General features: G+C 39.8%; 1 protein-coding gene across 3 annotated transcripts in view; it reads left to right on the top strand.

Annotated features, from left to right (window-relative positions):
• VCL (vinculin) overlaps positions 1-13,242 on the top strand; it is a 52,467-nt gene that overhangs the window by 25,857 nt on the left and 13,368 nt on the right. For all 3 annotated transcript variants that reach the window (XM_026044176.1, XM_026044192.1, XM_026044183.1), the window contains exons 5-13: positions 693-815; positions 2,498-2,658; positions 7,678-7,768; positions 9,010-9,157; positions 9,508-9,661; positions 10,579-10,754; positions 11,576-11,766; positions 12,418-12,617; positions 12,847-12,975. In XM_026044176.1, the coding sequence (XP_025899961.1) occupies positions 693-815; positions 2,498-2,658; positions 7,678-7,768; positions 9,010-9,157; positions 9,508-9,661; positions 10,579-10,754; positions 11,576-11,766; positions 12,418-12,617; positions 12,847-12,975 (1,373 nt within the window). The remainder of the gene's footprint in view (positions 1-692; positions 816-2,497; positions 2,659-7,677; positions 7,769-9,009; positions 9,158-9,507; positions 9,662-10,578; positions 10,755-11,575; positions 11,767-12,417; positions 12,618-12,846; positions 12,976-13,242) is intronic.

Here is a 13,242-nt window from a genome sequence, read left to right as displayed (position 1 = left end):
GGTTTAAGCTTCTAAACTAGCAGAAAGATAACTTGTCATGAGTATAGAACTGTTTTCTAGCAGTTCTGTACCCTCTGGAAGGGAGGAAGTGAGGGGAAGCTATGGAGCACCAATTTAAGTTAGCTTAAMTTTTGATTGAGCTGTGCCCAAAATTTCCACATGTGTTACATGATAAACATCAACCATCTTAGTTSTTGAAGACATTTGTAGTCTAGAATAAATTTGTTTTTTCATTCACCTTTATAGATCACRGAAATACTGCCAGTAGAATGTTCTTTAAAGAAGCAAAATAGATAGTTTTTGATTTGTATCCTGTGAAACCTCAAGACAAAATCTTTGAAGGAAAAAAAATACATCCTTTTCCTGTCACTCACACTGTGGGGCTTTGATCAAGTCTTAAAAGAACAAAAGCAAAAACTTTGTAAATTAATGTGACTTAATGCCTGAAGGGTTTATAAGAACACATTTGTGTATTCCTGTTTTTTCTCTGGGATTTGAAATCAGTTTTAAATCTCTATCATTTGAGACTTTTATTCTACCTTAACTTGCATCTGGAATGCAGTTTGTTATAGGTGCAAGTACARAAGTTCCAAACTTAAATGTATTTGTCTTGAATGTTGTTCCTGTTTAGAAAGCTCAACTTAATATTCATTTCTTCATGTATGACTATGCTTAATTACTTCAATCCTTAGGAATGACAAAGATGGCCAAAATGATTGACGAGAGACAGCAGGAATTAACGCACCAGGAACATAGGGTTATGCTGGTGAATTCCATGAATACTGTGAAGGAGCTATTGCCAGTACTTATTTCAGGTATTTTCTGCTTTTAATTTCTCATAGCACTCTGGATCTGTGTCTTTCTAAACTGAAGTATCARTCTCTTGTGTTTGCTGGAAATAGCAGCTTTGGCATTGCTTCTGCACTGATGGCAAGTAGCTGTATGACACGGTTCATGACTCAGTGAGGACACGGTGCAAGTGCAGTGCTGCTCACTGTATGTTCTGCACACCTGACATTAGAATGACAAGTTATCTAATGGTACATCATTAACGGCAGGTGTAGTGTGGTGCATTGATTGGATTTACTGATTTCTTTTAAAYGGTGGCTTGCTTTCTTGATAGTGAACACTTAAATTGTGCTGAAGGATAAATTAGAACTTGCATTAATGTCACCTTGTAAGCACAGTGAGGGTTGAGGCTGCTCTGCTAGGGCACCCAGCTGCTGAGCATGGGGTCCTAGAGGGGTGCCCTGCAGCGGCTCCTGCCGCTGTGCTGCGCCGTGCTCATTGACAGGGCCATAATGGTCCTGCTGGCAGCCTCGCTCCCTTTTATGTGGAGCTGCTGTGCCGAGCCATCCATGTCTAGGCAGGCACAGGAGGTGCCAGCCTGGCYGGGCTGCGGGACGTGCTTGGGGCTGGACGTGGAGCGAGTTCCTYGGACCAGAGCAGTTTCTTAATCAAATGAGGACAGTCATCTCTGCCCTGCCCTGATTTTGACTTGTTTAATAGTTGTAAATAGGATATCTGCATACATTTCCCTGGCTCTTTTCTTGGCATACATCTCATTTTGAGGAAGAACAAATCATGCAAATATAATGCCAGTTGAGGGGGAAAGAAAAATCAAATTAAGCTCAGAATTCACACAAATCATGCAAATATAATGCCAGTTGAGGGGGAAAGAAAAATCAAATTAAGCTCAGAATTCACCCAATTGGGAAGTGGGTGTGTTGCTGGTGTGTCTAAGCTTGACTTCTGTCTGTTGGGGGTTGTTCTGGGCCCCTGTTAGCTGTCTTCAGCTGCTGCTTATTTGCCAAAGGCTGATAGTTAATGCTGTGAATGGGGGATGTTTGATAGCTGTGATGAACTGTACATAAGCTAAAGTGAGATACAGCTATAATCAGGTTCTCAGGAATAATAACGGAGAAATAGGAATAATAGTAACTCAGATCACAGATAACATAAAAGTAAATGGTCACCAGTGTTGTAAATCTAGTTGAAAAACAAATGAATAAAATAAAATACATGAAACGTAATTAATGAATTAAAATAAATTACATGAAATAAAAGGTGAAGTTTGGATGGTTTGTGGATTCTACTGCACTAAACCACTGCTAGAGCAGCAGTGAGATGCTAATGCCATTATGTGCAGAATGTACCAGCAATCAGGCATAAACTCCCCTAGYATGTGCAGAAAGCTATGTTGCTATATTTAACAATGTTAACTGCCAAGTAGGAACATGMCTGGGACAAGAAATCAACAGTCAGTAGCAGACTTGATTTCTTTATCTGTGATATTGATAAAAATACTGGTTTAGATAGAGTAGTAATGATGAGGAAAAAAAAGCAGGGGGTGGGAAATACAGATGGCTGTAGCTACAATCATGTTTTGATTAACACTGCCAATGCAAAATGAAATTTACTGTGCATGTGGTAGGGGATCCCTTCAAATATTGAATGTATTGTGTAGATTGTTCTAATCTATGTTCCATGTTCRCAGCTATGAAGATATTTGTAACCACAAAAAATTCTAAAAGCCATGGAATAGAAGAGGCCTTGAAAAATCGCAATTTCACAGTAGAGAAAATGAGTGCTGAGATAAATGAAATAATCCGAGTCTTACAACTCACTTCCTGGGATGAAGATGCCTGGGCCAGTAAGGTATGTTTCACATCTCCCTTTCAYGTACTCTGAAATCCTTGTAAATTGGTGTTTTTGAGAATGTTGACATACATGTGTGTTTATCAGTTTTGCAGCACTGTGCAGTCACACCRTATAAGCTTTTTAAGGTTAGAGAACATTTTCTGATTTGTTCAGAGAATTTTTACTCTTTGAACAAAACATGTTCAGACACRATTGTCTTAGCTTTTTATCAACATTAACTCTTGAATAGCCAATTTAAAGGAATGTAGCTCTGAAGGTGTCTTACTGGRTTTTTGGAACTGAGTGGTTACCCAAAAGACTTAGAATTCTTCATGCTTTGRTTTTGGCTTGATTAGGAAATCATGGAAGACAATGCATGTCTCCAGGTGTTCCTTGTCACCTTGCAACCTGATACCTCACAGAGCAGCATTAAGTTTGTTCTGTACCTCACACTAATCCTGTAAATAGGCACCTGTAGCAAGACTACCTGTGATTTTTTTCTGCCTAGAAGATAGGAAAGTTAGACTGCAGTCACTTGTTATGCAGAAAACCTAAAGTTAATAAGTTTTAGTAATGTGGGAGAGGCTTACTTTTCCCCTGTTTTTGATTTGAGTATGGAAGTAAATTTCAGGTGTATGTTTGTCACTCATCTAAACAAATAAATCAAGTGCCTAGGATCGAGCAGCTTTTTAGGATGAGAATGAACTGAATGAGGCCTGTGCTGCTGCAGCGTGGACAGTGTTGGTTCCTTGTGACCCCGTGTTAAGTTGTGGCTGCTGCTGCTTGCCTGGAAGGCTCATGAGATGCTCTTAAACGATGCTCCCTGAACAGAGGGGGAATAGGTGTCAGATCTGTATGTTACACACCATAAAGCTGCCTATGATGGGCCAGCTGAGCAAAGTGCTGTCATGGACGTATGAGTAAATGCGGTATAGATGACTTTCCTGCCCGTTTAGTCAACACATTGATGTATATTGCTAGTACCTTGATGTACATTTTTTAAGGGTTAGTACTCCAAATGAATAACCAAATATATTCAATGAAAGTGAGACCTGATGTTGGACTTAACCCAAACTTCTTACAGAAAACCTAACACTGATATGATCAATTAAAATCACTTTGGCCTCTATTGTTTGCCACTTGACCTTTAGTTTGCCTTTTGAGTTATTTTGACACTATCACTTCCTTATTATGACCACTTTATGCATCTTTGTTTTTGTTCTCCTGTTTCTTACTTTCTCACCTTTAGAAGGTAAGCTTTCTTCCACACCCTACACCTCCAGTTTGTACTAAAACAAGCATGTCTGGGATTTTGTGCTGTGTGCAGGCCGTGTGCTGTGTGACTCTTCTGTGTGCCAGCTGTGCCACCATACTTGTGTATATGCACATAGAAGTTTTAAAGGATCTGAATAGCTCTGTCTAGACACACGTGGAATTGGCTGTCACTGAGTGGCAATGGCAAACTGAACCACAACGAGACTTTCAGACACTGAATAGAGCCAGCCCAAGGTTTTAGAGCATGCTCCTCCTGAATGCTGCTGGATTATGTTACTAGTCGCTGTAACTACAAATAAAAAGAGCCAGTCATGCAGGCACAGGCTTTCTACAGGCCCAGGAAGGTTTATTAAATCAGGAGTTTTGTCTGTTCTATAGCATTTCATCAGCCCCTTTCTTGCAATATATCAGGCCAAATAGTTCATGCTCTCAGGCTTAGACCTAAAGCCTGAAATTCATGAGCATGGTTTTAAATTCATTTTTTATTACTGAATTTAATCCTTCCTGCATCTTGCTACATTCTGGTGCAATTGATTCACAATCAATCTGGAAGTCTTCATGGTAGGAAATGGTTGTATTATAAAAAGTTGTTAAGCTAGGCTTAGAAAAGTCTTCTATTTCTAACAAAAGCGACTACCACAGATTTCCTTAAAATTACTGGCATGTTAATAATATCTGCAAATGGAGAATGTTAGCTATTAGACTYAATGCATTAAGTATGTTGTGTGGGCAAGTGTATCAAAGTATTGTTCTCAGAATGAAGGGAATTATTCTCAATTGCAGCCTGACTTTTCAGAATTAGGGTGCTCTGATCTGGAGCTGTAGCGCTCTTCATTAACCACATATTAAAATGTTTGTGGTGTAAAGTGTTCTGAGTGCAAAATACAGTAGTTGGGAGAAGTTGGAGCCAATTTTCTGATGCCYGTGTATTTTGGACCTTTTTCCCTATATAGTTTTTATATGTTGATTTTTTTATCTGAAAGAGAGAAGGAGTTGTTAATTTTAAAATGACATTTCTGTTGCGTGCAATTTATGCCTGACCATCAAAGGAAAGATTTTTTTCTTATGCTTTCCTGAGCAAAGACAGGTCTGTTTGGGAACAGACTGACTTGAATTTTGGCTGGATAATACATGCTGCTCTTGATGTTGGGACTTAGTTTAAGTGTGTTATTCTTTCCTTTATTGTGTACGCATACAAATATCGTAAAATCTGCATAGGTGTAATGGAGGAGGAATAGCTGTAGGCTTTTTCCTGTCAAAGCTGTTCTATCAGATTGTCCTTAGAATGGGAAGTGTGCCGTACTGTTATAGATGGCAATAATACCTACTTGCACCAAAAAAAGACATTTTTGGAAAGAAGTGTGGTAATTTATAGCTGAAATACAGATCTCTGCTAAAATCTTTTACATTTTTAAAATAACTGTAGTAGTTTCCTTTTACAGTTTTGTTTCATTTCAGATTTCATTTWACAGAGAAATCCAACTTTCTCTTTGGTATATTGTTAACTGTGTTCCACATTTTAAAAAATGAATCTTCTATTYGCACGGTAGCGAAGSGGGTTAAAAGTTGTTGGAGGCTGAGAAGTATCTAGGAGCTTGCAGGCCTGGCCCGGCTGGTGACTGAGCTCTCTGTTCTGCCAGGAGGCTGCCTTTCCCTATTTCCTTCAGCATTCCCTTCTTTGGTAATGAAATGCAGACGTCGCTAGTCGAGACCACTCAATTGAGTCAGTGATTGTATTTTATAGCTAACGAAGGATTGTGTTGGATTTCTCCATTTCCTTTTCAAGGCACTGCCAGTGCCACCTGCTGTATGAATAACCTCCAAGTTCTTCATAGTGGTAGAAGTGGCCAGTAAAGTAGCTGGAGAAAATGCTCATTTCCCTTAGGAACTGGCTTGCAAAAAGGCTGTTTACTCGTTTGCCTTCAGGGAGTGTTGCCCTAGGTATTTAACTGTTTTTGTTACTTTCAAAAGGCAGTAGTACTGATTTTGCGCCTTTTACCAGCTAGATGTGGGGAAAAAAGAAGGGGAAAGCAGACTTTGCAGAGAGAACTATACTAAATGACTTGAGTGATAGCTGTGAATATTTCTTTCCTTGCTCATGATGGTTCTGGCAAGTCCCAGATGGTCAAGTCTTTAAAATATACAGCTGTTCACAAAAAGACAGCATGCTTGAAGAGCTATAGAAATCACTAATATCAAGACTTGGTTCATCTGTCATGATCTTGGCAACAAGATCATGAACAAGTGTGTGTGATTTTAATTTTATTTTTTAATTGAAAGCTAATTCCAACTTGGTRTTTAAAAGTCTCGATCAGTAGGCAAGTCCAGACCTGACACAAAATTGAGGTGGTAGCAGAGTGAAATAATAAGAGCAGTTCCAGGAAGCCCTGTTAAGGATGTCTTTGCTTGGTCTATTTAAAAACTCCTCCTGTCAAGCTGAAATGCCAGCTCCTTACCAGGCTAAAGTTGGAAGGAACTCCTTGCCTTGGCAGTTGGGGCTGTAAAGATGAGAGATCTGTGCTTTAGGAGCTGTTCTGAAACACTTTGACTGCCACACTGGGATTTTAGCAGATTTTTCCTCGCTAAAGTAAGTGAGGGGAATTGGGCTTGGCAAACCACCTGAGCATCAGTGAGGAGCCACGTGGGACAGCAAGGCTTGCACTGCAGAGCATGGTGTAGCTGCACAACCTTCTCATGATGGGAGAGATGGAACCTCTGTGGCTTGGGTAGGGTWGGCAGTCATGAAATCCTAAATGTAAAAGGTAGCTTTGGTTCTGCCCCTTGTGTGAGTCTTAGATTAAGAAGCTTTTATCTCATTTTGCTGCAGCTCTGCATGTAGCAGGGACCCATACATCATCCATGCTTGGGCAAGAAGGAAGAGGACTTGGCACCTCCACTTGTCCTCTCTGGTCTTTTTCCAGCCTTGCTCTCCCATACCTGGTATCTCATCAATACACTCAGCAACATCTGTCACTTTTTTAAAGTCAGCTTTGAAATTATTAATGGTGCAGCTGTGTCTCYACTCTTGTCAGAGTTATCTCCCCCCATACGTGTTACTTGTTCTTGATGCCTGGAGCAGGACCCACTCTCAGAGYTGCATGTGGACAGTCTAACTCCGTTAATAGTGCAATATTCAGGCTTCCCTTCAGCTGTTTACAAAAGAGCTCCTTTGGCCGTGCCCTAGCTCTTCACTTAAGGTACTTGCTGCTCTGACCATCTTTACATTTGTTTAAGATGTAAACTTCTGGCCTCTAGTGGAGAGCTGACATGGACAGTTAGGTGAGTGTGCAGGGAGATGAGAACTCCCTGCTGGTTTGGTCTCCTGGCAAAGATGTGCTAGATAAAGCAGGATAGAAGAAAATGAACTTGTCTGACACTCWTGGCAGCAAGGTTCTGAGTTCAATGCAAATGTGTTCATGTGGTTGGAAATTTGTAAAGACTCTGGGAAATATAGAAGAAGAAACTAACTGCAAGATGTGTGYTTACTAGAGCTTTGATTTCAGAAATTAAAACACTGATATATAAAGGGCTAGAAAAATCACTAAACTTGCATGCACATTTTCTGCATTTTGAGTGATGAAAGCGTCTGTCCTTGGACAGGAGTGACTCTGACCTGCTGGTTTGGAACCTGGTTTGGAGCTGCTTATCTGGGTGCGCTTCTGTAAGGAGAGGGTGCTTTGGAACTGTTCTGGCTGCTTTGGGTGTGAACTCTGTCTGTGCTTGGGTTTCTTGAGAATCATTGCGTTGTTTTCTTTTGCAAAGGACACTGAAGCCATGAAAAGAGCCTTGGCCTTAATAGATTCAAAGATGAACCAGGCAAAAGGGTGGCTGAGAGATCCAAATGCACCTCCAGGTAGTACTTAAAAATAATATATAATAAATTAAGAGTAAAATAGAGAAATATTTTGMTGTTTTAAAAGTCCAAATAATTGTACTGTGTAAGATAGAATTGMCTTTATGAATTGACTATGCAAGGTAGATCATTCTGAATGAGCATTTAGATATTCCTTTATTTAAAAATTGAAGATGAAGCAAATAATTTAGGGGCCTAATCATGTAGTAAGCTTTGCTTGTTTTAAGTTATCCAAGTAACTGTTTTAAATGGTATATATATTTCTCTTCCTTTGCATTCTACTAGTAAAAAGTAAAAAATAACTTGGAAAAGACATTGTAAATACTGTAACTGCAGATTTGTCATCTTGATATCAAGGTTTTGCCTTTCTATGCATCTTTATAGCTTATAAAACCAGCTGCAGGCCTATTCTGTTTATATGCTGAAAGGCCTTATAAGAAACGTTTCCTCTGAAATGGAAGCTAAATATGCAGTTGTAAATGTTGGAAGTGAATTACCTGTTCTTWTTAAACTGCTGCTTGTACTTTTGACCTCATCCCCCTTGCTGCACTCRGCTCCAGAAAGTTCAGGTCCTTGCAAAGCCTTCTGTTATTGACATTGACAATTAATGAAACAAACCCAAAAAATATTACTAGTTAAGGACAATGAAAAATGTAGCACTTGGTGCAAATCAGATCTTTCTGGATATTACTTGGAAATAATCTCATTTTTGTCATTGAGTGGTGGTTATTGCAGCACTTATTCTTTGAGCTGCTTTCATTATTCTCATTTCGTGGTGGGAACTGGTGCTTTGTGGATGGGAAGATGCCAATACCTGTATTGCTGGGGCATGTGGTGGGGGATGATTATGAGGAGAAATCATTTTTATCTACTTTGGTCAAGTATAAGTCACTTGCAAGTGGCTGAAGTTAAGGCTGAACCTTTCTACATTGCCTTCCCTTCTCACTCAGAGTGCATTAGAGATTCTGTAGTCGAGTCTTATACAGGAATTAATTTATAGCAGAATGAGCGAATGATTTGMAGCACGTAGCACGTGAGGCACAGTACTATATCTGTGCTGCACTGTTTCAGGAATCTTGTCCCATCGTAAGAAATAATCCACTTCATCCATGTCTTAAACTTTTGGATAAATCCACTCCTAAATTCGACCCCAATACAATCAGTGTRGCAGGCCAGGATGAGTTTCCTGATTATCAAAGAACATCTTGTTGGACATTTTACTGAGTGACTCCCTCTCTTAGGGGATGCTGGTGAGCAAGCAATAAGGCAGATCCTTGATGAAGCTGGAAAAGCTGGAGAACTGTGTGCAGGCAAGGAACGCAGAGAGATCCTGGGCACGTGCAGAACCCTGGGCCAAATGACTGATCAACTGGCTGATCTCCGAGCTAGGTAAAGCTAGGTGTTATTTATTAATTCTTATTTTACTGTTGTTGTTTTTGTTCCGTTGATGTGATGTGGCATGTGATCATTTCATTATCTTCTCATAAGAATAACTTGCTTTAATAATATATCCTTAGTAAATCCTTAGTTAGGGGATATGTTGGGACAATGATGAACAGAATTGCTGAGGTAGATGACTCTGTTTAAAATAAATGGCGCTCATATGAAAACAAGCATCTTTTCTGACTTAAACTGGAGAAATGAGCGAAATGAGCAAATGCCAAATATCTGAAGCTCTGAACAAATTGATTATTGAGTCCTGAGCTGAGTGTGTGCTGCTTTTTCTCCGTCTTGAGCAGAGGCCAGGGTGCCACACCGATGGCTATGCAGAAGGCGCAGCAGGTCTCGCAAGGGCTCGACTTGCTCACTGCCAAGGTGGAGAATGCAGCCCGCAAGTTGGAAGCCATGACAAACTCCAAGCAGGCAATTGCCAAGAAGATTGATGCTGCTCAGGTACTACTGGTTTAATAAATGCTGCAAAAAAAAAGGTTAAACTACTACTGTTAGGTCTGTTACGCTAAACTGCTGTAGACGTTTCCAAACGTAATGCAGTTACTCCTTAGGAAGAGAAGAGTTTTGATTTAACACAGGCGAATCTTAAAATTTTGTAACACTAATTTTGATATCTGTGTATTTTATTACAGCTTATGGCTTTTTGTTGTTTTTTTGTAAAACATTTTTCATTCTTAAAGCGTTTCAAGGATAAGAACTTAAAATGAGGAAGCATTCTGTTAATTCAGACATAAATTGATCTGATTTAAGGAAAAAGCAGAGGAGTTTCACACTGTGCAAGGGAAACTTCCTTAGCCTCTGTTTTGGGCATCCTGGTACAGATTTAGATCCTCATGCTTCTGATGGCAAAGAGCAAAAAGGTGTTTTTGTAACTTTCAGTGTGCTTCAATCTTCGGTCTATTACCTTGTCATAAAGATCATAATTATTAGCTAAGAAATTTTGTGTGTGTATGTATGTAGAATATAGATATCTTGTCCAAATATCTATAGAGATATATATCTATATATTCAGGTTACGAATTGGATAATAAAAACTTTTACAGAGAGCTCCATAAAGAAAGTTTCATAGTCCACAAGACCAACTGTCTTGATTTTTCTTTTAAAAGCTAAACTGCAGGTCTGAGACCTCTAGTTAAATGTTTCAGAAAAGATCACTGGCAAATGCTGGGGAGAKTAGGCTCACTTAGTTTCCTCTTATTTCTTGAAGTAAAACATCTGACAGATAGAACTTCAGGATATATAATGAAGAGGGTATTTTTTCCCCTCCAAAAAAAGTATTTTCTGCTTTGAAAGCTGTTTTAAGTCTTTAGAAATAATGTTGCTGTTCATCTTCACACCTATGCAACTTTTCTCTTAAGAATTGGCTGGCAGATCCTAATGGGGGCAGCGAAGGAGAAGAGCACATTCGGGGGATTATGGCTGAAGCAAGGAAAGTCGCAGAACTATGTGAAGAGCCCAAGGAAAGAGATGATATCCTGCGATCCTTGGGAGAAATCTCTGCTTTGACAGCCAAGCTATCAGATCTACGAAGACAGTATGTATTTACCACGGTTAATTTATTTCAGTTCTATTTTTCTGGGTGTTCAAAGTACAGACTAATCAAAATACTTTTTTTAACATTTAAACAACCCTTATAAAATTTAACATTTTAAAAGCTTAATGTCCCTCTAAGTATTTTAATCTAGCAAATGATTTCTACTAACAAGCTGTGGTTGTGATAGGTTCCCCCTATAGAAAATGTGAGGTAGAAGTGCACATCTAAAGTACTTTTTTTTGCTACTGCTTATAGAATSCTGGAAAGKTAAATGCAAGTCAAAGCCTCCTCCRTTGCATCCATTGCCTCCTTCATCAAAGCATTTCTGGTGATATGAAATCTTCTTTTTTTCTCTTTATACGAACAAATGTCATCACTGATTCTTTGTTAAGCAATTTACTACAAGAGAGGCTAGAATATATAGCACTTAAGTCATCATGAAACTCTAAGCTATTTAAAAGCATAGGCTTTAAGACCTGCAGAATAATCTATAACTGGGATTCCTTGCTTGGTTGCAAATGAGTTCGTAAGATGKCCATTAATGTGGGAAATAGGTCATATGTTAGGACTATCAGTGACATYAACATACCACATCAGTGTTGTGCTGAACACAAGTGCCACAGGTGCCCCAGTAGAAAAATGTGAGGTAGGGATGTGTGGGTAAATCTCAGAACAAATAATGCAGATCGGTCAGGTYTCAATTTTACTTTCTTGAGAAGGACTAAAAATTCCCTTCCTTGTGTTCCCCTCTGCCTCATAAATGAATTTTGGATTAAGTAATTTTTSACTGTGACTTTTCTTTCCCCTTCCTTTATCCTCAGTGGAAAAGGTGACTCCCCAGAGGCTCGTGCATTAGCTAAACAAATAGCAACATCCCTTCAGAACTTACAGTCCAAAACAAACAAGGCAGTAGCAAATACAAGGCCGGTTAAGGCAGCTGTCCATTTGGAAGGAAAGATTGAGCAAGCTCAAAGGTGGATAGACAATCCTACYGTTGATGATCGGGGAGTAGGTAAGTGTTTCTCCACACTTTATTGGAACTTTTCCCCACTTCCTTACCCATCCTTATTTTACCTATCCTTACCTCCTATTAGTAATTTTTGACTTCAGCTACTGTTCCTGAGAGGCATGCCATGCATAGGATCTCTTTGCTGATACTGTGTTCATAGCTGGTGCTCTATAGCCGTGTTCTAGTGCAATACTATTGAATCARGCTGGCCTTGATTCATTTGGTCTTAGGAAAAAGAAGAATTTTCTCAAAGAATGAGAAAATAGGTACAGCAGAGCAGGTGAACTTTAAACTCCTCTTTACTTGTTTCATCTTACAAATACATTGTTGCAGATTTGAATTTACATTTAATCCAGCAAATAGACAAATTTAGCTCATCAGAGAGGAGAAAAGCCATTATAACCATGGCTTAAAATGGCTTCAGTTTATGAGATTTTTACTTTTTCAGGGGAAAAAGCTGCTTGATTAAAATGATCTGGGAATTSAAGCCTGCTCTCAGTGGTCATATAGTTATGCCAGAACTTTCCAACTAGAAAGGATATACTTAAAAATGGAAGAACTCTGAAATGTCCTTTAGTTCCTGGTCCATCCAAGTTGTGCTCGTGGCTTTTGGATCTCCCGTGTCTAACTGCTGTGCGGCTTCTTGCACTGCAGGCCAGGCAGCAATTCGGGGGCTGGTCGCAGAAGGTCGTCGTTTGGCCAACGTCATGATGGGGCCTTATCGGCAAGACCTGCTGGCCAAGTGCGACCGCGTGGACCAGCTGGCTGCCCAGCTGGCCGACCTTGCAGCGCGAGGGGAGGGAGAGTCCCCCCAGGCCAGGGCAGTCGCTGCCCAGCTTCAGGACGCCCTGAAGGTAACAAGATCTKCCCTTTTGCACTGGAACACCAGCAGCACTGAACCATTGCACTGCTCCAGTTAAATGTGGAGAGGCTGTGCCTCTCCAGTTGCTGTGGAGAGGCTCTATTTTCTAGAGGTGCTTAAAGTAGACTCAGTTTTTGCAAGAAAATATATTGACATTTGAATAGAAACTCTTATTGCTAGTGTGTTTTGTAGTAATACTTTTTGTTTGCTTGTTTTTCAAGGATCTTAAAGCACGGATGCAAGAAGCAATGACCCAGGAGGTCTCTGATGTTTTCAGTGACACTACAACTCCCATTAAATTGTTAGCAGTAGCAGCCACTGCTCCTTCCGATGCTCCCAACAGGGAAGAGGTAAGCAGTTCTTTCCCCGTGTGAAATGTTTCCCATGATGTTGGTGTCATGTTGCCTTACAACATGTAAAATGCTGTGCAGGAATCACTAACATGGTGGATTGCATATCTCAACATATAAACCGATTAATATAGTCGGATTGATGCTAAGGTTCATCAGTCTGATCTGTTTTTTTGTTGTATAATCTTTTTCCTATACGTGAAGGCTATTGGCTCTATGGGAAGTATCTCAATTTGTGGTGGGCAACTCTGGCTAGTTGGTTTGAAC

This window comes from Nothoprocta perdicaria, unplaced genomic scaffold (assembly GCF_003342845.1).
Source record: "Nothoprocta perdicaria isolate Ctin4 unplaced genomic scaffold, notPer1 scaffold_105, whole genome shotgun sequence".
Taxonomy (NCBI): domain Eukaryota; kingdom Metazoa; phylum Chordata; class Aves; order Tinamiformes; family Tinamidae; genus Nothoprocta; species Nothoprocta perdicaria.
Note: the sequence above shows the minus strand (reverse complement) of the source record. Positions and strands in the feature narration are given on the sequence as shown.